A 25,681-nucleotide genomic window follows, 5' to 3' on the forward strand; every position below is an offset into this window, starting at 1 on the left:
CTTAGAGGGTGGTGTCTGCAGCTGTGCTGGCCAAGCAAGCCACTGACCTATGTCATAAATTCATTTTGGTACAGCTTATTTCCATATAAAGATAAATACTGTTTTGTTTAACTTGATCACTGGTAACATATTCATGAATTTCATTACTTTTATCTTTCTCCAGGTGTGACTCTTTTGCCTGCAGTCAAACATAATGCTATATCTAAGTTTTCTGTACATATTTTATGTAATGTAAAGAAAAACAGGTTTATTTTATGATTTGTATTTCATCTGCTAGTAATCTGTAACTGTGTATTATGAACTTTTTTAAGAAAAATAATAATACCCTTCAAGATATTAAATTATTTTTGATAAATAGATATGTCATAATCTGATTTGCATTTTCTTTTATATTTTAAGGATATGGAATATTATCTTGTAAAATGGAAAGGATGGCCAGATTCTACAAATACTTGGGAACCTTTGCAAAATCTCAAGTGCCCATTACTACTTCAGCAGTTCTTTAATGACAAGCATAATTATTTATCTCAGGTAAAGAAAGGCAAAGCAATAACTCTAAAAGAAAATCACAGAGCCTTGAAACCTGCTGTTGCTGAATACATTGTAAAGAAGGCTAAACAAAGGATAGCCCTGCAGAGATGGCAGGATGAACTCAACAGAAGGAAGACTCACAAAGGAATGATTTTTGTTGAAAATACTGTGGACTTAGAGGGGCCCCCTTCAGACTTCTACTACATTAATGAATACAAACCAGCTCCTGGAATCAGCTTAGTAAATGAAGCTACCTTTGGTTGTTCATGCACAGATTGCTTCTTTGAAAAATGTTGTCCTGCTGAAGCTGGAGTTCTTTTGGCTTATAATAAAAATCAACAAATTAAAATCCCACCTGGTACCCCCATTTACGAGTGCAACTCAAGGTGTCAATGTGGACCCGACTGTCCCAACAGGATCGTACAAAAAGGCACACAGTATTCACTTTGCATCTTTCGAACTAGCAATGGCTGTGGCTGGGGTGTAAAAACCCTTGTGAAGATTAAAAGAATGAGTTTTGTCATGGAATATGTTGGAGAGGTACGTTCACCTTCTCTCATAGCAGATAATGTACAAGGAAGGTTTATGCTTTTGAAAAGTTGCCTTTTTAACCTCTGTGACAAACATTTGATATGTTTTGATATTATCGTTGCAAATATGTACAAATTTCAGGTTTGAAAGAAGGGTTCACTGGCATCATTAAAAATATAAACTTGAATATGAATCAAAAAATTATATATAATGACAAATGTAGTAGTCATCTTTCAACAAACACCCAGTCATAGTCACTGAACTGGCATTTGTAAATTTGAAAATATGACAGCTATTTTACACAAGAGTCCTAAGACAATTTTGAAAATCAGATCTAAAAACATCCTGACTTGGAAACTTTGGGGGCAGAGGGGTGGTTACTTTTTAATTGGAGGAAAATTGCTTTCCCATGTTGTGTTGGTTTCTGCTGTACAACGCAAATCCATCATATATATATGTATCCCTACCCCCTCCCTCTTGCGGCTCCCTCCCCACATCCCACCCCTCTAGGTCATCACAGAGTACCAGGCTGGGCTCCGGAAACTGTTAAATTGTAATTCACTTCATCCATTTGACCAAATATGATTATGTGTAGTCGGCAAAACTCAGTTTTGTATCAGTAGGAAAGACTGTAGAGTAAATGGACGTTTTATGAGCAAGCACTGTAAAATATACATAAAAACATGTATTGCACCCGCCAGCAAGGAACGTCCGAATCCTTTGTAACTCAGCTACAAAGACTGTTCTCTAAATTACCAAATACTAAGCAAATTTGTTTTTATACATGCAATGTAGATCTACAGAAGATAGTATTCACTGCATACTATTCTAAGTACCTCGTGTTTTAACTTATGAATTCTGTCAACAACTCTATGACATGGTAGCATTCTCTCCGTTATTATACAGGAGGAAACTGAGGCACAGAGAAAAATAAGCAACTCACCCAGGGTCACTTAATAGTAACAAAGAACCAAGATTCAAAACCAAGGCTCTAGAATTTTGACCCCTGCACCATTCTTCCCCAGACTGAATGGTGGGAGAGGCTATGGCTAGAAAAATACAAGTGTGACTGCATATCTGGGGTTGTCAACTCAGATATTTTAGAAGTTGTTTGGAATTGGATCACCTTTAAGTATCTGCATTCACTCAGAATTCTCAGGTTAAATTGCATCCCTATTTTGATCCTTAAATTTTTAGACAACGGCAGATTATTATAAATCACTTATTCAGGAGACTGGATCTCGTATAATCAAATCATTCTCTTTTTGAGTTTAATAAATGCAGCTGAATTTGGTTGCCACCATGAATCACTTGAGACATTTTTGGTTTCTTAATCTGAGCATGTGGTGAAGCTGTGTTCTTCAGAGCGGAACTGTATAGATGATGGTCATGAGTTGCAGAATTTCATGAAAACCACCTGTTCTACAAAACTAAACTTGCCATAGTTAACTGTGGATTTAACATACCTTCTCTCCTGTATTTGCAACTAATTTCTGTTTGTAACTACACACAGATTAATTATAGGAAAATTATGCTTTAGAGCACAGATACTTACTTGTAAACTTAGTTCTTTACATTCTGGTGTGTTCTACAGAGAGCTATCATGTAGCTCCTGTATTGATATATTGAACATATCAATAAATTAGAACCAAAGTAGTATACTATTTCAGCTTGATAATTGTTGGGTTGTCCTAATTCTCATTTAAATAGTCATACTTAGCACCCTCATTTTCTCCTCTCGTTTCCCCACCTCTTTTCATCTAGTTTTTCTAGAATAGTTTATGGTAAATGTTTATTTTGATGGCACTTTTATTTCTTTTTATGTACTTGAAGGCCATTAATATATTAATAGATTTATGGATGAATGTTTCTTCAGTTCAGCAACAGCTATATAATACAGTTTTTTCTTTTTAGGTGATCACCAGTGAGGAAGCTGAGAGACGTGGCCAGTTATATGACAACAAAGGAATCACGTATCTCTTTGATCTGGACTATGAATCTGATGAATTCACAGTGGATGCAGCTCGATATGGAAATGTGTCTCATTTTGTGAATCACAGTGTAAGAGATACTTATTATAGACAGGACTAGGACCACTTACTACAGACAGGACTAATTAGTACTGTTTTAAAAGATTTTCTGTACTTGAGGGATAATTATATACTTTTTCATTATTTCCAAAGTATTTTTATACAAGGGCCTTTTCTGTTAATTCCTGGTATTACTGCTCTTTTAGGAAAATTCATCAAGGTGCATACCAAATACTATCCCTTTTAAGAATCTTTACATGTATTACTTCATTTAAACTTTCCAACAACTTTATAAGATAGGTATTATCCTCATATAGAGAAGGAAATTAATCACCAGAGGAGTAAAGAGGTAAAATGTTGAAGAATTAACACAGCTTTATGGGTTACAGATGTTAATACAGCTAAATTTAGGATGTATGACTAAAGAAAGACTGCTGTGTTCTCTTAAAATGTAAACATGTTAACATTTTTATAAAATTTTAGGATTTCTTGAGTACTGAAGTATTTAGGGCTACTTTTCCAAATTATGAACTAGTATTCTCAATTCCTATTTGAAACAAATTTAGAATACAGTTAGAACCTTAACTCCAGAAACTTACACTCTAAAAAACTACACTCTATAAAAACTATAAGGGAGGTTAGGAGTTACTAGACACCTATTTAGTGCTCAATGGATAACAAAGTTTTAGGCTTGTTAGATTGGCATTGTCTCCATTTTATAGATATAAGGAAAATGTATCTCACAGAGTAAGTCTTACAGTTGGCCATAGAAGGAACGTAGCCCATGATAATCTTTTATTGGGTTTTATACCAAGAAACTAGTTTATGATGAGTACTGAAATATCAGAGACCTTCTGACATTTTAGTTTTCTGGTTTGCTTAAACATTTAATTTTTTCTTAATGATAAAATCAAAATGCTTTCAAAATAGTTACTCTATTCAAGGACAGTTAAACAGTCATTTTTATTTCTTAGTATAATTCACTGGATCTTTCTTGCATATTATAGAATTTAGTGTAGAGTTCTCAAAATGATGAATAATTCCAATCAAAAGTTTTAAGAAATGAAACTCCATGCAATATGAAATTGCATGATTTGATATTTTAAGAACAGTTACTGCAGTTCTTTAAGCCTTACTAGAGCATCTTTTACTTTTAATAATCTATTTCTAGATGTTCTGTGTGGGCCTTTTTTGACTGTTTCTAGGCTTTTCAATAAACTTTTGATACAGTAGTCCCTGTTTATCTGCAGTTTTACTTCCCATGATTTTAGTTACTGCTGTCAAACATTCTCCAAAAATATTAAAAATTTTAGAAACAAGCAGAAAATATATAGATGCCTTACTAAAATATTTACAGGTGAAATGATATTATCTAATACTTGCATTAAAATTCTCCAGAAACAAGAAGTTGGGATTAGATGAAACTAGAATGACAAAAACGTTAATAGTCCTTGAAGCTGCATAGTGGATGTATGTGAACTTACTTTCTCTAGGTTTATGTCTGAAATTTTCTGTAAGGGAACACTTTTTCAGTGTGCATGCCTCAAAACCCTCTAAACAGTAAGCCACTTAATTTCTCATAGAATTTAACACTAATACTCTGGGAAATTAATGATTTTACATAGCATATAGAAGAGCTTATTCATGTCATTTTTACTTAAGTGGGATCTCATGTTCCTTTTTAGTGTGACCCAAACCTTCAGGTGTTCAATGTTTTCATTGATAACCTCGATACCCGTCTTCCCCGAATAGCATTATTTTCCACGAGAACTATCAATGCTGGAGAAGAGCTCACTTTTGATTATCAAATGAAAGGTATGATTTTCAAATAGTTTCTTTGATGGAACTTCAGTGTGAAAAATCTAATTAGAGTAGAAGACTTTAGAACATCTGAACCAAACTAAATACTAACTAAATAGAAAGGGGCAAAAAAGGCTACAAGAGTTGGTCTTTTCCATCAAGGGCACAAAGCTAATCTGATAGAGCTAATGCTAGAATCCAGGTCTGCCTGACCTTGGGGGCTGAGTAATGCTGTTTCTTTACATCACATTGCTGCCTGCTTTTTTCAGAACTTCCACATAGAAGCTTATTTATTATAAGATCTTTTTTCAGTATTACTTGAATTTAAAAAATTTTCAGCCTTACATTTCTGAATGTTTACTAAGATGTATATTCAAAAGATTGAAAATATGATTAAATCATATATGAGCTTATTCCATTTCTACTTGAATCTGGCTTTTAAAAAGAACATTGAATTCTCTTTGCTTTCCTGTGAACACTTAATTTTATATGCTTTACTGTCTTCTTTGCTTAGGAAAGAAAACACTTACTGTTTTTCTAAGTATGATGCCCTTTACATATTGTTACTATTTGACCTTGCTTTATGGCTCTTAAGAAATTTATGAAATGCTTGTATATTGAATTTTACTAGTAAGTTTCATCATTTCACAAATCCATCCTCATAAATATCGGGTAATAACAAACACTTTACCTCTGACTAGCCTACACCGTCCTTTCATGACATTTCATAATGATTTGTCTCTGAATAGTCACACTTACTTGTAACTGATACAAAATTTGAAACTCATTATGAATTGTCTTAACTCTTTCTCCTGTATTTCTTTTTCTATGTATCCAGGTTCTGGAGATGTATCTTCAGATTCTATTGACCACAGCCCAGCCAAAAAGAGGGCCAGAACTGTGTGCAAATGTGGAGCTGTGACTTGCAGAGGTTACCTCAACTGAATTTTCAGGAAATAGAACTTATGACGATTATAGTGTTTTTTCTAATGTTAACATTTTAAAAGTATTTTGGACTCTTTTCATATTATCAAGATTATACACTACGTTGATTTACAATTTACCTTTCAGACTATTGACCAAATGCGTTACTGATCCTTTTGAAGAGAGGAACGTGGGGGTCACATAGACTAATTCTACATATACATATTCAGTGGTTAGATACCAAACATGAAAGGAAAACTGTTTGCAAATCAACAACTATATACTTAACAGGAAGTCTATGTGAATATAGAGAAATGCCTCCTTCAGTGTTTAAGTGTTAAACTGATGATGTAACAGTTGCTAAGATTGAACATTCAATTTGCCATATACCTTGAATTTAGAATTGGACAAATACACAAGTTCTATTTTTGTTATTGTCATTCCTGTTTACCTACTTAACAACTCTTTGTACTTGTATTTGAGACAAATAGGTGATACTGAATTATACTCTATTTTCTACTTTCATTAAAACATTGGTATCTTAATGATATAGAAATTTAAGGTCTAAAATTAAATGTAAAAAAATTTAATTACAGCTTGATTTAATACTTTGAAGCAATCTAGACCAGTAGGAGGAGTGGATATCTGAACCAGTAAAAGATTTTTTAATCTTGTAGAGGAGAGGTATCTGAAGTTTACCTAAAATTCTAGAATGGCTGGCTGATGCACTTCTTAGAAAGGATGGGGCATGGGGCCATGAGGGTCTTTTGGAGCACCAAGCAGGGGAGATGGAGCACTTTATAGGACCCTCTTGATAATATGAATCAGGCGATCTCTGCTGAATACCTCTGGTCTCCACAGTAAAAACAAGATTATCTCTTTAGAGCAGCTGTATGTAATGATAATGTTCCACACAATAATTAATATTGCATCTTCTGAATTTCAGGTAGTTTTAACATTTCCTTGCCACTAAATTTAATTATTTTTATAATTAATAAAGGGCCTGCATGCCTTTCTTAAGACCTGATCTATATTTTGAACAGATACTTATTTTATACGTGAAATTTTTTAATGTGATAAAGCTAAACTTGGCTTGGCCAAAGTGTGTCTGAATTACGAGACCATTTATTACTTGAACTCTGAAGACTGAAGTGACTATATTTATTGTTTGGGGCGAGGGGGTTGTTTGTTTTTTCCTACATAGTGAAACCTAAGTTGGGAAAAAAACTATTTTCATCTCCCTCAGATCCTGGGACATGGTGTCCAACGTGACAGCAACAGCAGCTGAGTCTGGCTGTTGGTATTCCTGACCCGCAGAGCCCTTGGGTAAAACTGAGCTGACTTCAGGGATGCAGCACTTCACATCTTAATCCTTAACTTCTCTTCTTGGGAGAAGCTGCACTTTGTTAATATTGCTGTCACAGGACTTGGCTTTTTCATAGTACAGGGTGAATTGTTTACATGTTTGGAGCCTCGGAGTATATCTGCATACCAAAATTTGGAGGCGTCAAAGAAAAAAATATTTTTTTAGTGCCATTTCTTGATTTAAAAAAAAAGTCACAAGGTGTCAGTGATTTTTTTAAAAAAAGTCACAAATTTACAGCTGCCCCCAGGGGCCAGACTTACTTTGAATTATAATTCTCACAGGTTCAAGCTGTAACATTGGTCAGTGTTTTACTGTCTAGTTATTTGATCTTGTCTACTCTGTGTTAAAGAAATGTAAAGCTGGAGAACAAAGGGAAAAATGACTATTTTCGGTAAACTCGCATTTGGTCCTTATTATAATAGAAATGTAATGAGCTTTTGACATTTTAAATACCCGCATTAACCGTGAGTCGTTAAAAAAGCTGAACTTAAGCAGTAAAATACTAGAAACTAAATGAAGCTGTTAGGAGCTTTAACTATTTTAAGTCAACATCTAGCTACTTGTTTCCTAAGTTGTCAGAATTTCTTCTCTCAATATCAAGCAAATATGCAAGGGTAATATTTAGATCAAGTTTACAATATTTAAATCAAGTTAACGCTGTAAATTAATCCACTGTTCATGTTGTATTGATAGCACTGTTTTCAGTATCTACAGAAAAGGATTCTGACACATAGTTGGTAAGCTCAGGGTTTTTTCCCCACATATGCACAAAATCTAGACTGCACTTACTCATAGTTAAGCAGTTTCTCTTAGCAAAATAAATGTAGTTTAGCATTTGGTTTTCTTTTATTATGCCTTAGCTGTATTTCTGAATATTTTACTGTCATTTTCAGTAAAGCTAAAGGGGCAGAAAATTATTGATGCATTCCTGAGTACCTGTTACTGAGATTAACCAAAGGTTTATACCATTCTTTTAAATATTACTTTTAAGAAAGTTTTTTTATTGTCATGGCTCATGCATTTGAATATTAAAGTACCATTTTGTACTTAGCATAAGGTAGATGGATGCTTAAATTTTTTGAGCATTAGTCACCAAGTACTTAAACAATTTTGCTAAGTTCTGCCTGGAAGTGCAGAGGAATTTTAGAATTAGAGCTGATAACCTTTGAGCAAGTCTTAGGCCCTACGTGTGTCCTCCTGTGCTTCCCATGAGTCGAGGAGGTTGGTGCTGTCTTCCCTAAACACACTGAAGAAATGGGCTTAGACTGCTGCGGTTAACATTAACATCCCCCAATCAGAAACTACACTTGACTGCTTTTAATGTATTTGACCAGCTTCAGGCAGACTTTTTTTTTTTTTTAATCAGTTTCTACTGTTAGTTTAAACAAATTGCAAAGTCCTGGATTCCTAAAGAAATGTGGCTAGCCATGGGTTTCTTTTGTGATAATATAGCTTGGCATTTTTGAAACTTTTTTCACTTATACATCACAGTTCTTGAAGTAAAACTCAAACAGCCAGTGTAATTAATCTTACCCACTTTTATGCTTTTTTTGAGAGGCTTTAGTGCACAGTGGTTAAGAGCATGGCCTGGGGTGCCTGAGTGTCTTGTTTGAGTTCTGGCTTCACATCTTACTAATGAACTAACCCCTCTGCCTTAGCCTTCTCCTTTGTGAATGCAGATGGTAAGTGTGCCTACCTCATAGGGTGGTTGTGAGGAGTAAAAAGTATGTGAAAGAATTAAGCCTTGTTACAAAGGAAGTACCATATATCAGTATTAGCTGTAATTCTGTACTGTAAAATATTTGGTGATCACTGCAGGGTTTTTGATCAAAGTCTGTTGTAGTACTCTTAGCCATTAAATACATTCAGCCAGCATTTATTATGCTAGAATCACATATAAAACAATAAATATATGGCCATATGGAATATTAAATTGATGGTGATTATAAAATACTACAAATATATTCAGAAGAATGTTTACAGGCATGTTTTGAACATCCACCTTGGATCATAAGCTGTTAAGATGAAGTCTTAATGGTCAGTGAGTATGTACAAATGTATACAGTAGTTACATTTGATTATGTGACTTATGATAATGAAGTATAATTAATTTTTAGAGCTAAAAATTAAAAATGAAGTCTCTGGGTTCCTGTAATAGGCCAGTTGAGAGTTAAACATTTTATAGTTGCCACTGGTAGTCTCTAGTGACTTTATATTCACGTTGAATTTAGGTAATGGTACTCACAGGGGAGCTGTGCAAAATAGAATAATATATAATTCTTCCCCAGTCACACTGAGTCTGTAGAGTGTATTTCATAAAAAACTCAGGGTAGCATCTGAGCTAGAAAAAAGGTTCCGTGTCCCCTTAAAACTCTGCATTCTTCAGCTCCTTCGCCAGCAGCTATATTATGATGCTCAGCCCAGTTTCTGTTGGTGTACGTATTAATAAACTAATTGTTGAGTAATTTAGGACAGAGACACTTGCTGTAAATTATGATTCAACATATTCCTCAAAGAACAGAAAGGAGTAGCACCAGGCCCCCAACCCTCGGCCCTGAGCCTTATCATGTTGGGTTACCCCTCTCTGGTGCCAGTTTCTTAGTTGAAACTTAAAAGTCACTGTCCAGTTTTCCTCCCGTGTAAATGGACACGGGCTAATTTATCCTTCTCCCAACACTTGGGAATGGAAAATTCCCTTCTGGACAAGTGAGAGGGCTGGCTTCCCAGGTCCACTTGGTATTGGCTCCTCTGAACACCCAGTTTATTCTCCTCTCCCACTGATTCTGTCCTATAACCTTAATGAGTCTTGTGGATTCAGTACTTATTTTTGGTTTATCTACAATGCAGCATGGTGATAATGCATTTCAGTTTCATTGATCTGCAAATTGATTTTTAAAGACTCCACTTAAGTCAAAGCTCTGCTTTTGCTTTCTTAATATGAAGTATCAGCAAACCAAAGTGTTTATGAATATCTGTGAATGAGTATATTAAATGCACATACATAACCTACTGGTGGATTTTAAAGAGGTTGAATGCCTTTTAAGTATTTTCTTTAGGTTTTAATTTTACCACTGTCTTTCCCCCAATATTCTTAAAGATGATGGAACACCTGAGGTAGGTAAAGGGCTGACTTTCTTCTGTAGCCATCAGTTTATAGTAATAGATTCAAGCTTATTTAAGTTTGAAGTGTGTTTATGACCTAGGATATGATCCATCAGTGAACATCGTCCTGTGTGAACTTGAAAAGCTTGTATTCTGCTGTGAAGTGTACTTTTATCAGTTAAATCCAGTTGGTTGAGGGTGCCATTCTGTTCTTCCATATCCTTATTTTTCTAAACTTAATCTGTTATAGTTGTAATCGTGCGTTAGTTTGTCTTCTTTCAGTTGTTTTCGCTTTGTGTATTTAAATGTTGTTAGGTACTTACTCATTTAGGATTCGATTCTGTCTCAGTGAACTGGACCTTTTAACATGAGAATATAGACACTGCGTCTTTATGTAATGTTTACAGGGTAAAGTTTCCCATTCTTTCACTGGTACACCTACCCAAGTCTTTTGAAGTCAGTTTCCTATAGGTAGCATATAGTTGGTTTACTTTTCCCCCTATTCCCATGTAATTATTGACATGTTCTGGACATTAGTTTGAGCAAACTCTGGGAGGTAGTGAAAGACGGAAGCATGGGGTGCTGCTTTTTCGGTCATCCATTTCCTCTTTACTGCCACCTTTTAGGTAATAGGATCATTTCTAAGTATTCTACTTTTATCTATTATGATTTTGACTGGTATCTGATAGTATAGACTTTTTAGTGGTTGCTCTAGAATGAAGTAAGCCTTTTCTTTTTTCAACTACTATACTCTCCCCTGTTGCCAACTTCTCATATAAATACTGTAAATGTTCTTGTTTAGGAAGCTCAGCTTCTGGAGTGCAGGGAATTTCAAAATCAGAGGAGCTTTGTGAATCCGCACTGCTGCTAAGAGTCAATGGCCTTTTCTCCTGAAGCATCTGTTTCCCACTGCTTAGAGTGGTGGTTTCTCCAGCACTAGGAAGTATGTTTACATCTTGATCTCTGCTTTTGAAATCCGAGCAAGTGTCCTTTAGGCAGAGTACATTTTGTTCTGGCTGAGGGGCAGGAATATTCTCTTTGATTCCTGGCCTATAGACCCCTTTGTTCAAGGAGGTAACATCCCCACTGTTTCTGTCCTGGGAAGATAACAAAACAGTGTCCGATTGGCTGTCCCAGCCTTGACTTCCTTGTTCTGATATGTGTGTTGACTGAGAGGAGGCCTGGGAAGAAATGTGCGTTGATTCCCCATCAGAATCGCTGAAAAGCTTTGGGGACTGGGAGCCCCCCACCTCTGTGGAAGACGGGAGGTTTTCCAAACAGTCGTCTGTGCCTTCGGCATCTCTTTTAAAGAACACTTCCCACTGCGGTACTTCCCCATCAGCCCTCTGCTGGGGCTGGAAGACAGGACCCGTGTCTCCTTGAGCTGATCCTAGAATTTCTGATTCTTCACTTTCACTGTTGGATTCCTCACAATCTATAAAGTTTGCCCAAAGGAACGTTGGCATACTCTCTGCTTTGAAGCACCCTGTGCTTTCTCTCCGTTTCTCAGGCTGGTTTTGTGATATAGCAGGCGTGGGAAACACCTCAGGGTGACGAGTCTGCTGGTTTGGAACCTTGTGCCTTAAAGGTGCCGGCAGAAGATCATCAAAGAGACCGTCGTCGTCTTCCTCCTCTGTGAGACAAACAGAACAGGTGTGTAGGTGACAGAATGCAGAAGGAACCAATTCATGCTTTTAATTAAAAATCCAATTTGCAGCACTTAGCTGCATTTTTAAATTCATAGAATTGCAAATAATGGGAATTCACTCTTCTTCCAGGAGAAGTTAAAAGGCCGCTTATTATTCTGAACAGTCTGACCTGACTACCAGCCTTTAGCTTGTCATAAAGCCAGGCAGGGAGTTGAGACTAGAGATCTGCACTCCCCACATAAGACCACAGAGTCTTAATCAGTGGTTCTTACCTGGAAAGCTTTTTAAATAAAACAGCTTTCTATGTTTCATTTCAGACCTACTCAGTCCCTGAAAGTAGGGCCGAATAATTTATTTTTTAAGTTCTACAGCTGATTCTCTACATCAGTTCGGCTTTGAAACCATCTACACTAGGAGAGACATTTGCAAACTCTTTGTGCTCTGCAGCCAGTAGATGTTCAATGCATTGGCTGATTTAATAAAACAATTTTTTTCTAAAGTTTTCCTTCTATGAACATTTTTTCATATCTGTTAATTCATGCATGTTACAGGCTAAATGTCTGTGGTCCTTTCAAAATTCTTAATTTCTAACTCCACAATGGTATTTGGAGGTGGGACCTTTAGAAGCTAATTAGCTCATGGTGAGGGAGGTGGGGGACACATACGATGGGATTGGTGTCTTTGTGAGGAGAGGAAGCAGATTTCTCACTTTCTCTAGGCCCATGCACAAAGCAAAGGCCATATGTGTGCACAGTGAGAAGGTGGTACAAGCCAGGAAGTGGGCCCCCACCAAGACCCAGACCTGCCAGCACCTTGATCCTGCCATCCCAGCGGCCCCCAGGACCGTGAGTAGCACCCAGTGTCTGCTCATTGCCGTGCAGCCTGTGCCAAGTGCACAAGGCCACGAGACACACGAGGGGGCGGGAGGAACAGGAGACTAACCAAAATGCCGAATAAGCCATGTCTGGTGTCACGTTACTGTCTCAAGCATGCTGCACTTGCCTGAAGTGAGCCCTGTCCACTTACATCCTGAAAATGAGGAAATCTTACATACAGAATGTACTTTACATAAGTGAAAATGACAAGGCAGGGAATTAGGGAAGGGGGAACAAATGTTTCCCTGCCCTCTAATGGTACCTAAGCTTGAAGAATGAAACAGAATGCTCATGAGACTGCTTACTGGATAGGGTAACTTACTATTCTAGTGCTGAAGCTGGTGTTAAGACACAGGTAATTATAAATTAACTATTTTCCCAGTGACAAAGGGTATAGCTTAAAACTACATTTTTAAAAGCTGCTTTAACGGGGTAGGGGGGCAGGTATAGGATCCATCATCGAGCTTCCCATCTTACCACTGAGGAGACAGGCCTGGAGGTGTGTGACAACGCGAAGGTCAAGAAACCAGACAGGCAGATTGAGGGACGAAACCCAGCTCTTAAAGTCCAGGGTTCTGTTAGAACTTATAATTGTTCAAACAAGCAACTGTTTATATCTTCTCATCTTCTAAAGGACTCACGGTGACGTAAGATGTCTAGCCGCTGTATCTGTAGTCATCCTAATGTCCAAGTTATGGCTTTATTTTAAGCCAGGGATTAATACATTTGTTACAGCTCCTTCACAATGTGCCAAAGTTACCTTTCTGTGGAATGTGTTTGTATCACCTCTAAAGCTGGACAGCTCATGTTCTGAATCAGTGACTATAACAGTATCGTGGTATGTTTCAACTCTAATCTGTCAGAACATTTTCACATTAACTCACCTGTATGTGTCTGAAAAAAAGTAAAATTTCTATGCTATTAGAAGTTTATTTTGATATTATTCTATGCCTTGACAATATAAATACTGTAATTTCTACAATTCAGTTTAACCCAATAATAATGAGAGCTGTGAAACAGACTTAACATATAATGTTCATCACAATATTTATACAACTGAAAAGTTCAAAATAAATGTACAATGACAAACATCAGATATACCATTATGTAGTTATGGCATCCAATAGGTGTGTAGAAAGGTGAGAAAATAAAACCTATAGTAAGGAAAAGTCAAAATTGACCCAGAAATGATAAAATATGATAGTAAATCCTCATGATCTTGGATTAAGCAATAGTTTTTCTTAGATATGACACCAAAAGCAAAAGCTATAAAAGGAATTAGATAAATTGGACGTCATCAACAGTTAAATTTTTACACTTCAGAAGACACCACAAAGACAGCTTTCCCCAGACCAGAACACCCTGAAAAGCAGCCTCGCAGGGAAACCCGTATCCATGACACCAGGGTCATTCTTCCTACCTGAGTCTAGGTGCATTGTTCTAGCTCTCTTCAGTTTTCCAAGTGGTTTGTACTTGGGCTCAGTACTTTGGGAAGATCGGCATAAAGGCTTTAAGCTGAAATAATATAAACATTTTATTTTTCCTGTTGGGAAAGCTGCTGGAATGTAAGTGTTACAGAGGTTATGAAAACCTGACTATGGGGGGCGGGAGCCACTACTATTAAGAGCAGAAAAGCAATGTTTAATAATCAAAAATACTTTCCTATAACAAAGTGGTAAATACGAGCATTTAAACAACCTCGTAGACCTCCATCTCTAATTGTAGGACTGGGGAGAGCAAAAGTTTTCTCTTTGTTCTTGCACTGCAGAAAAGCAGGTCTTTATAGAGAACACCTTCTGGCATTCAGGGAATTTCAGTATTGCAACAGCTTCCTTCTGCAGATTCCCAGAAGCCTTGAGGATTACACACTTGCTTGAAGAAAGCCGATGTGCCCCTAACTAGCCTGTTTCACATCCTTGCTCCCACTTTCAGCCCAAAACTATTCTCTAGGTCCATCCCATTCAACAACATAAATGCCACAGGTAGTCCACTCACATTTCTTTAACTTTATCCATAGTTGTGCCCAACGGGATGACATTTGGATAGACATTCACAGGACAGATGTAGCTCAAGAAATCTTTAATCTGGAAGAAGGAAAACAAAATGCATCAGTTATCTCTCCCATGAAAACCCTGGATGTTAAAGAAGAGCGAAGCGAGGAGAAGCTGAAGTCTCTCAAGACTGTGGCTCCCAATGTCAGCTGCACCCGGGGAGTGTCTGGGCCCTTTCAAGAAGAGATGCACAAAGTGCAGGCCCTATCCCCAAAGATCCCCTAACACCGAGCTGCATGGGGCCTGGGAAGCAGTGATTCTGGCTGCCAGTAAGGTGTGAGACACTCTGATGACTGGGATTCAGAGATTCTGTCCTTCACACGACATTAGTTCCCTTACCCATAGTGACCCATTAGGTCACTCACCCATAGTAAATACCTCTCCTTCCAGGAAGTTGGAATTTAGCTGAGTATTTAATATGCACAAGGAAACAAGGTCTTCAAACTCCATTCCTTTCCTCTGACATGGAATTGTTAGCAATACACCAAGAGGAACTACACCTTTGAGATTGCCTAATTTGTTCTCAGGATTTATTCTAAACAAGGACAATGACATGCAAACATGTCATGTCATGAATGCCCTCTGCAAAGCTCGGAATGCTAAACAAGAACCTCCTCAAAACATCTCTTAACAACCCAGACGGGCTTCTGCTTTGTCACTTACTAGATCTTGGTGAGCTTGTGATTGATCTCAGTCAAGTTACCTCATGTCTCTTCGATTCTTCATCTAAGCGTATAAATGACATAACACATGTGACGTGCTTAGCCTGGTACCTAGCACATGGTTAAATATTCAATAAAACTATTAGGAGTTGGTCATCATGGCAACACAAAGATTTTTCTTTCTTTCTGCACATGGGGAGACTGAGGCACAAAGTAAGTATTAACACTCAACTTTTTCAAGTAAAGCACCACAAGAGGTAGGGAACTCAGCAATTATTAATAACTGGATTAAAATGGGAACCTTAATTAAGCCTGGGGGAAAGACAAAGATCCATTCTTTGGTTACTTTTCATAAACAATTTCATTTGCACTTTCAGAGCAGGCATGCAATGAAAAACCATTGTTACCTGCCCACAACCTATATGATTTGTACAATCAGTCCAAAGTTGAGGCTGGTAGAAATCTGAGGCTTTTGAAGGGAATAAGAATGAGGAAAGGAAGGTCAAACCTACACACCAGAAACAGTTCAGGGAGACAGACACCCAGTACACTCTCCTGCTTGTCCATAGAGTCACTGCGAATGGTGGACTGCTGTTCCTGGTGGAGTAACTACAGGGTTCTTGTGAGCCTCTACTCACAGCACTTTGTCAACCAATCAAATACACAATCTTGCTTTATGTGAGTTTCTCTTTAAAGATATCTTACATAATATATACTGTTGGTCCATGGACACTGAACTCATGGCCAGTGGCTCTGTAACTCACAACTGAGCAAAAATCAAACAGGTAACTCCTCCATAAGGCACACTGCAGCCTCCTTGCGCTTAGGAACACTTGCCAGCACTTCAGCATTACACCTGGGGGCTCTTTCAAACAACAAAATCACCCCCAAAAGCACAAAAATGTGGAAAATGCAGCAGTAAATAGTTTAAAGGTCTCTTGTTTACAGTCTACGAGCTGAAACATGAAGGCAGGAGACCACCATGTGTGACCTGAGTCGGGAATGTGTGTGTCAGGCGAGTCCAATCCTTTGCTTCCCGGGTGTACATGTGTGCAAAGGACCACAGAGCACCATGCACACTGATGTTAAGGGTTCATACAAGTGTCAGTAAACAGGCGGGTTTGTAATAAGGAATCCACGAATAATGAGAATCAATAATACTTGGGGGCGGGGGAGGGAGAAAGGATATAGAAAACAAACCTATGGTTACCAAAGGGGAAAGGGGGCGGCAGAGGTATAAATTATGAATTTGGGATTAACAGATACACAGTATTATGTATAAAATAGATAAACAAGGACTTGCTGTAGCACAGGGAACTATATCCAGTATTTTGTAATAACCTATAAGGGAGAACAATCTGAAAAAGAATGTATGTGTGTTAAATAACTGACTCACTAAACAGTGAATTTGCTATACATTAGGAACTAACACAACATTGTAAACTAACCATACTTCAATAAAATTGTTTTTTTTTTTTAAAGAATGTCATTGCCTGGAGCTGTTCAAATCACTACCATGCCCACAGCTCACTGCTGCAGAGCTGTATCTGTGTAGCTCCAATACAAAAAATAACCATTATCAGGGAAATGCATTAAGGGCAGCAGTGGCAAAACTACAATCATATATGACAAAGCATCATAAAAAGCCAGCTTTGATCTCGCTTTTTCTCCAATATATGAAATTACTGAACCCCTGCACTTGTAAGATGCTAGCATTTACTTTGGAAATGCTTGAGAATTTTGCAAATAAATTACGTATGTCAGGCTTCCATCCTAGTAGGTCAATATCCTATATAAAAAGTATCCTCACATAACCATATTAAGTCCTCTTCAACTGAGTAATTCTGCTATACTGATCCTTACTCAGGACAGAGTGTATACCCCAATCAGCTTTGTTCTTCCACACTTCTGAATATTGAGGACTATTTTGTAAATGGCTTTTCAGTACCATCAAAATCCGGAAGGGGCCAAGAATCTGGCCAGTACCAGGCAGCTTATCATGAGGTTTTATCTGCAGTGCTCCTTCAAGTAAGATTTAAGATATTTTTTCCATCTTTCTTCTTATTGAAGTACTCCTTCAAAAAAGATTTAAGATTTTTTTTCAATTTTTTTTATTGAAGTATAGTTTATGTACAGTATTATATGTCATAGGTATACAATGTAGTGATTCATAATTTTAACAGGTTATACTCCACTTATACAGTACTGACTATATTCCTTGTGTTGTATAATGGAGTATTTTACTTTAACTATGACTTTATTAGGGACACTTTTTTTTGTCTGTTAGCCTTTAAATTTTATTTATTAAACTATAGCTGATTTACAGTATTGTGTTCACTTCAGGTGTACAGCTTCAGATTCTGTTCCATTATAGGTCATCACAAGTCAGTGAATATAGTCCCATGTGCTGTGTAAGATTTACGATGCTTTTATGACAAACAGAACTGAAGTGGAGTATTTCAAATAAATTTAGAAAGCAAGGCAGAGAGAACACCTTAATCGTATGTTTTCTTTAATGTTTAGGTTGAAAATGGTGATGATCAGCAATTTCCTTTAGACTTAATGACATACCTCATCCACTGAGATGTCTTCCCTGCATTTCTTTAGGAAAAGCCACAGCCCACCTTGAGCAGTAGAAAAAGAGATGCCCCCAGAAGCCATGAAGGCTGCCGAGGTTCTGAGCCTATGGGATCCTCTTACCTCACTGTAGGAGGAATGAAAAGAAAAGCAGGCTCTGTAGGAACTCTCTCCAGTCCTGGTGGGAGATGCAAACACAAAATTAAAGGTCACTTGATCAAAACTAAGTTCTAAACTTCAAGTCTTTTCATGTAGGCTACTGCAGTGTGAAATCATCCTATCATCAGTAATTTCTTCCTGGCACAGGGGAGAATCCTTTCTAGAAATACAAATTTTTGTAGACATTCTGAGTAGCGAACATTAAGGAAATTTGCTAAAACACAGTGATCAGTGTGGGGCTCCTCTACTCCACCAAGGGCTCTACTTCCTACAACATCCATTCATGACTCCCCGCCAAGCAAGACACCTCAACTCTAACCCTCTTGTCTGTCTAATGCAGGTAGACCCTGGGAGATACTGGCCAATAGATAGGTTTGGAAGCAGCATTTCTTTAGTTCAAACAGAGTTTAAATTTCAGAGGTTATTTTCCACAATTGTAATGTATTCTCTTCTTGGGCTTAGGCTGCTGCTGCTGCTGCTAAGTTGCTTCAGTCATGTCCGACTCTGTGCGACCCCATAGATGGCAGCCCACTAGGCTCCTCTGTCCCTGGGATTCTCCAGGCAAGAATACTGGAGTGGGTTTAGGCTAGACTGCATTTAAACCATTGATTTAATTGATGCCTTCAAATTGTGGTGCTGGAGAAGACTCGAGAGTCACTTGGACTGCAAGGAGTTCAAACCAGTCAATCCTGACTGAATATTCATTGGAAGGACTCATGCTGAAGGTGAAGCTCCAATCCTTTGGCCACCTGATATGAAGAGTCAACTCACTGGAAGAGACATTGAGGCTAGGAAAGATTGAAGGCAAGAGGAGAAGGGAGCAACAGAGGATGAAATGGTTGGATGGCATCATCAACTCAATGGACATGAGTTTGAGCAAGCTCTGGGAGATGATGAAGGACAGGGAAGTCTGGTGTTCTGCAGTCCATGGCATCACAAAGAGTCAGAAATAACTTAGCGACTGAACAACAAGGTTTCTCTCCAAAGACACTGCTTGCTTACCTCATAATGATGTTGGTTTTTCTGGTTCTTTCTCCAAACCACATGGTAGATGGCTTAATGCTGATTGTGTGGAGTGGAATTCTATTTTTGGAAGTAATGCCACATGGTAACTTACTCCACTGAAAATATTCCTCTGCCTAAAAACATTTTAAAAATACAGAAAATCAGTTTTAACATTTTCAACAAATCTGTTTGTAGGCAGGGTCTCAAAAACAAACATAGATGGATTTTCAGACATAGATAATAGACAGACAGACATGAGGAAACAGGTAAGTCCAAAGTGAGGAACATTCTATAAAATAACTGGCCTGGGCTCTTCAAAAATGTCGCTGTAATGAAAGAAAAGCAAAAGACTGGAGACTTACTTGATCTACATCAAAAGAAACTAAGGAGATCTGAGGGAATGCAACACATGATTCTAAATAATATCCTGGGGACTTCTCTGGTGGTGTAGTGGCCAATACTCTACACTCCCAATGCAGGGGGCCCAGGTTCCATACCTGGTCAGGAAACTGGCTCCTACATGCCGTAACTGAGAGGTCATATGCCATGCTAAGATCCGGTGCATCCAAATATATAAATATATATTTCTTTAAATCCTGGACAGCCTTGCTCCTCCCTCCACAAGCCATAAAGGACACGATTAGCACAACTGGATATTTGAATATGGACGACATCACATCCAACAGTGTTGTATCGATGCTGAATTTCCTGAGTGTGAGAATTGTACTGTGGTCATATAGGAGAATGTCTTTGTTTATGGTGAAGTGTCATGACTCAGATGGGTTGGTGGGGAGTCGGGGGGAGTGGCGTGCTGGTTACACACACACAGGAGAGAGAGATGAGGCTGCCAGGAAGAAGGCATGGTGGTGTTAACACACAGTGAAATCCGGATGAAGAGGACAAGGTGCTCATATGACCCAGTGATTCCACTCCAGGGTATACATCCGGAAAAAAAAAAACCAAGAATACTAATTTGAAAAGATATATGCACCCCAATGATCACAGCAGCATTACTTATAATTGCCAACATGTGGAAGCAACAAGATGTGGTACGTATATACACCATGAGCTATGAGAGGGAAGTTTGGGGGAGGATGGATATATATATATGTATGGCTGAGTCCCTTCACAGTTCACCTGAAACTATCACAACGCTGTTAAGTGGTTATACCCCAATACAAAATAGAAAGTTAGAAAAAAAAATAATACAAAACAAGAGCATTATCACCTCAACTAATGTGGATAATGTGCCGTAAGAAAAGAACGAAATTTTGCCATTTGCAACAATGTGCATGGACTTGTAGGGTATTATGTTAAGTGAAATAAGTCAGACAGAAAGACAAATACTATATGATATCACTTATTTGTAGAATCTAAAAAATACAACAAACTAATGAACACAACAAAAAACAAGCAGACTCACAGACACAGAGAACAAACTAGTGTTAACAGTGGGGAGAGGAGGGGGAGGGGCAGATAGGAGTAGAGGATTAAGACGTATAAACTATTAGGTATAAAATGAGCCACAAGGACATACTGTACAGCATGGGGAAACAGAGCCAATATTTTATAGTAACTATAAATGGAGTACAACCTCTAAAAACTGTGAATCAGTATACTGTACACCTGCAACATGTAATACTGTACATCAACTATACAAAGTGTAGCACTCAGTTGCTCAGTCACATCTGACTCTTTACAGCCCCATGGTCTGTAGCTCACCAGGCTCCTCCAACCATGAAGTTTTCCAGACAAGAATACTGGAGTGGGTTGCCATTTTCTATACCAAGCAAAAGGAAATCTGCCAATTAAGACATTTATGGGGTATTGTTGGGGAAAAGACTACAAGTCCCACAGAAAAAGGACAAAACAGTTTCTACTTTGTATCAACATTATTTTTATCCATCCATTAAATAACTGCATGGTGTGTGTCTGTGTTTGTGTGTATATATACATAAACAAAATGATGAAGTAAATTCATGACGTAAATTATAATATGAAGCTGAACAATCATCAAAAGAATTTCTTAGCTCGTATCTCTCCTGTGGTGGTTTGAAATAGAATACTCCATGGTAAGAATAACAATCTTTTTTTTAAATTTTGCTTTACTTTAGGACAAAGAAACTTTAGGATTTTGGCTGATGGAGTTACATAGTATTACTACTACAGTGATTATCCAAATGTATAAATGTGCTATTTACTAAAATAAAAATTACTCAGCATTTGAATGCCAAGATTAAAAATTTAGAGAAAAATTATGATCACACAAACCCTCTGCATTTGACGGTCACTAATTAGTAGTTGAGTTACACTGAATGACTATATAAATTAAAATGGAACTGTTAAAGCCAAATTCAAAATTGAATCCCTGGCAGTTAATAAGAGAAGGAAGTTCTATGATGGCATCAGAAAGTCAATTACCAGTGAGTTTCAAAGACACTAAAAATATTCATTTGAAACTGGATCACCAATACACGTAACTACTTCCAAATTTAAGGGACTTCCCTGATGCTCCAGTGATTAAGACACCACACTTGCAATCCAGGGGGTTGGGTTTGATCCCAGGTTGGGGAACTAATATCCTGAATACCGTGTGGTGTGGCCAAAAAATTTAAAAAAAAATCAAAGCAAAGTTATATTTAGATATTTACCTCAAATGAGAAAAAAAAATAAAGTTTATAAATATGCATGTGTCATGAGTTTCAAAAGTAAACCACAATGGATGGTGATTACCTTTTGTTAAATTTTCAATTATAAGCTCTAATGTTACTACTTTCCTTACAAATAAATTGTTCGTTACATAATTCATTACAAATAAACATATATCAATTGTATAAATATATTTCATTAGAAATTACAAGTATCTGTGTCTGTTTACTAGTTAGGTTTATGATAATGGAATATAGTGATGTAACGCTGCATGACCCTGATCTAATGCTGGGATCTCAGCCTCACTTTTCACATTTGGAAATTGAAGAGCCTACAAAATGGGATTTCTGAGGTTCCTTCTGAATCTAAAATTTTGGTTTCTGTGAATCATACAAACAGTAAGAAAAAGAGTTCACCATGTACCTTTGGATGTCGACACGCATGGATCTGAGTGTCACGGTCTGTTGTCAGATGATGGAGAATGTCAGGCATGTTTCGAAACATGTCTAGTTTATCCACATGAACCTGAGGAAAACAACACAAATAAGCACGTTATTGGAATTGTATTTCCTGTAAATAAAGTATTCAAGGGTAAATCGGGCAGGGGTAAATCATCCAGTTAGAAAATAACTTTCTTCTTCCTCAAAGCCTAGTTTTCAACTCTTTCAATGCCTTTTAGTATCTGCCAGGACATCAAGATCCCATGCCCTGCAATCAGCGTTACTGCCCACTGTGGGTGGCAGTGAAAAGTGTGGTGACTTGGCTGGTGGATTTCACTGGATCCGTCCATCAAGTCATTCAATTCATATTTCTTGTACACCTGTTCTACATCATGCTTTATTCTAAGTATTGGGTTTATTGAAGTGTACATAGCAGACGAAAACAATCAAGAATGACTTGTTGGACTTCCCTAGGTAAAAATCTGTCTTCCAATGCAGGGGAAAGGGGTTTGAGCCCTGATCCAGGAAGATCTCACATCCAGCGGACCAGCTAAGTCTGTGTGCCACAACACCTGAGCCCGAGGGCTTCAACTACTGAAGCCTGCCTAAAGCCTGTGCTCTGTAACAAGAGAGGCACCACAATAAGAAGCCTGCACACTGCAATGACGGGTAACCCTACTGCTGCTGCTGCTAAGTCGCTTCACTCGTGTCTGACTCTGTGCGACCCCATAGACGGCAGCCCATCAGGCTCCCCCGTCCCTGAGATTCTCCAGGCAAGAACACTGGAGTGGGTTGCCATTTCCTTCTCCAATGCATGAAAGTGAAAAGTGAAAGTGAAGTCGCTCAGTTGTGTCCGACTCCTATCGACCCCATGGACTGCAGCCCACCAGGCCCCTCCGTCCATGGGATTTTCCAGGCAAGAGTACTGGAGTGGGGTGCCGTTGCCTTCTCCAAGGGTAACCCTACTTACTGCAAAAGAGAAATCCTGAGAGCAGCAATGAAGAACCAGTTAAACCAAAAATTAAATAAATAATATAATAATAATTTTTAAAAAAGAGTCACTTGCTCATGGAATTCCTTAGCAGGTTTAGTCCGTAGGACTTGGTGCTTTCACTGCCAGGGCCCAGGTTCGATTCCTGATCAGGGAATTAAGAGTCTGCAAGCAGTGAGGCATGACCAATGAATAAATAAATAAATAAAATGTTTAGAAAAGGACTCACTTGCTCACGAAAACACACACAACATGCTGTATACCGGCAGCTGGCAGGAGGGGAGGCCAGCAGGAAGAGGAAGCAGAGACCCAGATCCTCCCTTTCCACACTCTTCTTTATTGGGTGAAAGGAGGACTCTGGCAGATGCAACAAAGCAAAACAGAACAAAGCTCAGCCACCTTCAGAATTTTAAAGCTAATACATTTTAAATGGTTAAAACCAACATGTCAGTTTTACTTAAATCTTCTGGGTATTTTAGAGTAAACAACAAGTACCTAAATTGATACAAGGATAATGAAATGGCACCCTCCCCAAAGCATTCTAATTTTGAAGTCTGAATAACAAAACAGATTAGACTAATGTTAAATCAGTGTGGAAATTAAATACCCAGACAGGTGTAGAAAGAATCCAAGCCTGACTGTGACTTAGCCTTATTCCTCTCGCTGCCTGTTTTCCTAATGACTAACAAGAAGAAACAATAAATGGATTTTTCTGGCCTAAGGAGATAAAAAGAGGTAAATTCTGAGATGTACAGAGAGAGACAGGGAAATTTTCATCCGCACGAAAATGAAGGTGCTTGAAAAGGTTGCTATAAATCACCCTCAGATCTCATCTCTCAGATCCCTCTGTCAAAAAACCTCACTCTTCTCCCCTTTTCTGTGTGCTCTTTTCCCACCAGGCATGTAGGATCTTAGTTCCTCAACCAGGGATCGAACCTGTGCTCCCTGCACCGGGAGTGCAGAGTCTTAACCACTGGACTGCCAGGGAAGTCCCTATACTCCCTTGTCTCTAAAGTTGTTTCTGTTCCCTACAGAGGGATTAAGAGACTGGCAAGAGGGCTCACTCCAGGGTCACTTTCCTAGGACCTGCCTCCTCTCCACCATCCCTGGGCACCTCCTAGGCCCAGGGTTTCTCCCTGCCAGGCCTCAGAGCTGGAGCTTCCAGTCTTGTAGATTTCACACACCACTGAAATTCACAAAATAAATTCAGGATTGACAGGTGGTGGCTAGCTTTATATTTTGCCAGGAAAGGACATGAGGGGGAAAAAAAGCAGACTGTAAAATATGCAAGTTTGCGCACACACACAACATATAATTACTGTGATTTTTATTTAAAAGGCCATTTTAACACCAAAAACACATAGGAACCACAATCTCAGAATGAAAGCAAATCTGTCCCAAAATGGAGAATTGGGAGCTTTATGCCAAAAATATTGGACAGGAAAACTTAAGGAAGGAAGAAATTAAGGAAAGAAGGACTTAGGAAGTAAGGCTTATGGAGAGCTGCAGAAATTGTTTAAATTTCAAATGTAAAAGCACTAAACCTTTTTAGTTTTACTAAATTGTGTTGTATATAAGTTAAGTTCACGGCAGAAATCTGTTAACCAGAGGATCAATAAAAGGTGCCAAATGAAGCAGAATTTAAACGTCCAACTCGTTCCAGCATTTGTTTTGTTCAGAGCCACCACCAAAAATCCATCTTCTCTCAGGGGCCGTGGGCACTGCCAGAAGCACTCTGCTCACCTTGTTGCCGGGGTTCCCAAAAGCCCAGCACTCAGCTCCCATGGAAGGGACAGGTGAATACTGACTCCCAGCCTGACCTGACGTGTTTCCCTCAAGGGGAAGGGGCTTAGTGCCCCAGGACAGTATTCTCCATACACTTTTGACCATGATCTCCAGTAAGAAATACTTTTTGAACTGTGATCTTTTCCCAAGCTGGCGATTTGTGGCACACTCCTTTCTCAGGATACTGGGCAGAGGCAGAGCCGCAGCCCCTGGTCAGGCACGCAATCGTGAGGGTAAACAGCTCACACACTTATTGTATGCTGTAAGTGAAAACCAGAATGGTTGTATGTCCAGAACACACAACCATTCTGGTTTTCACTTACAGCATACAATAAGTTACACGAGACTCCCAACACTTCATTTAAAATAGGCTTTGTGTTAGACAGTTTTGTCCAACTGTAGGCTAATCTGTGTTCGGAGCACACTTCAGGTAGATGAGGCTAAGCTATGATGTTCAGTGGGTCTTGGCTATTAAAGGAATTTTTGACTTAATGGTAAGCAATGGACTTAGCAGGACAAAGCCCTGTGGTTAACTCGAGGAAGGTCTAGATAGG

At 38.4% G+C, this 25,681-nt stretch overlaps 2 protein-coding genes across 5 annotated transcripts in view; one reads left to right on the forward strand and one right to left on the reverse strand.

Moving 5' to 3' along the window:
• SUV39H2 (SUV39H2 histone lysine methyltransferase) overlaps positions 1-13,899 on the forward strand; it is a 30,185-nt gene extending 16,286 nt beyond the window's left edge. For all 4 annotated transcript variants that reach the window (XM_061436110.1, XM_061436111.1, XM_061436109.1 and 1 more), the window contains 4 exons: positions 400-1,071; positions 2,977-3,123; positions 4,778-4,907; positions 5,731-13,899. In XM_061436110.1, coding sequence (XP_061292094.1) covers positions 400-1,071; positions 2,977-3,123; positions 4,778-4,907; positions 5,731-5,837 — 1,056 coding nt within the window. In that variant the 3' untranslated portion in view covers positions 5,838-13,899. The remainder of the gene's footprint in view (positions 1-399; positions 1,072-2,976; positions 3,124-4,777; positions 4,908-5,730) is intronic.
• The window catches only part of DCLRE1C (DNA cross-link repair 1C), a 36,462-nt gene continuing 19,823 nt past the window's right edge, over positions 9,043-25,681 (reverse strand). The window contains exons 9-14 of the mRNA XM_061436106.1: positions 22,335-22,436; positions 19,260-19,396; positions 18,222-18,276; positions 14,804-14,892; positions 14,229-14,323; positions 9,043-11,917 (exon numbers count right to left, since the gene is read on the reverse strand). Coding sequence (XP_061292090.1) covers positions 10,941-11,917; positions 14,229-14,323; positions 14,804-14,892; positions 18,222-18,276; positions 19,260-19,396; positions 22,335-22,436 — 1,455 coding nt within the window. The 3' untranslated portion in view covers positions 9,043-10,940. The remainder of the gene's footprint in view (positions 11,918-14,228; positions 14,324-14,803; positions 14,893-18,221; positions 18,277-19,259; positions 19,397-22,334; positions 22,437-25,681) is intronic.

This window comes from Bos javanicus, chromosome 13 (assembly GCF_032452875.1).
Source record: "Bos javanicus breed banteng chromosome 13, ARS-OSU_banteng_1.0, whole genome shotgun sequence".
In the NCBI taxonomy this organism is placed as follows: Eukaryota; Metazoa; Chordata; class Mammalia; order Artiodactyla; family Bovidae; genus Bos; species Bos javanicus.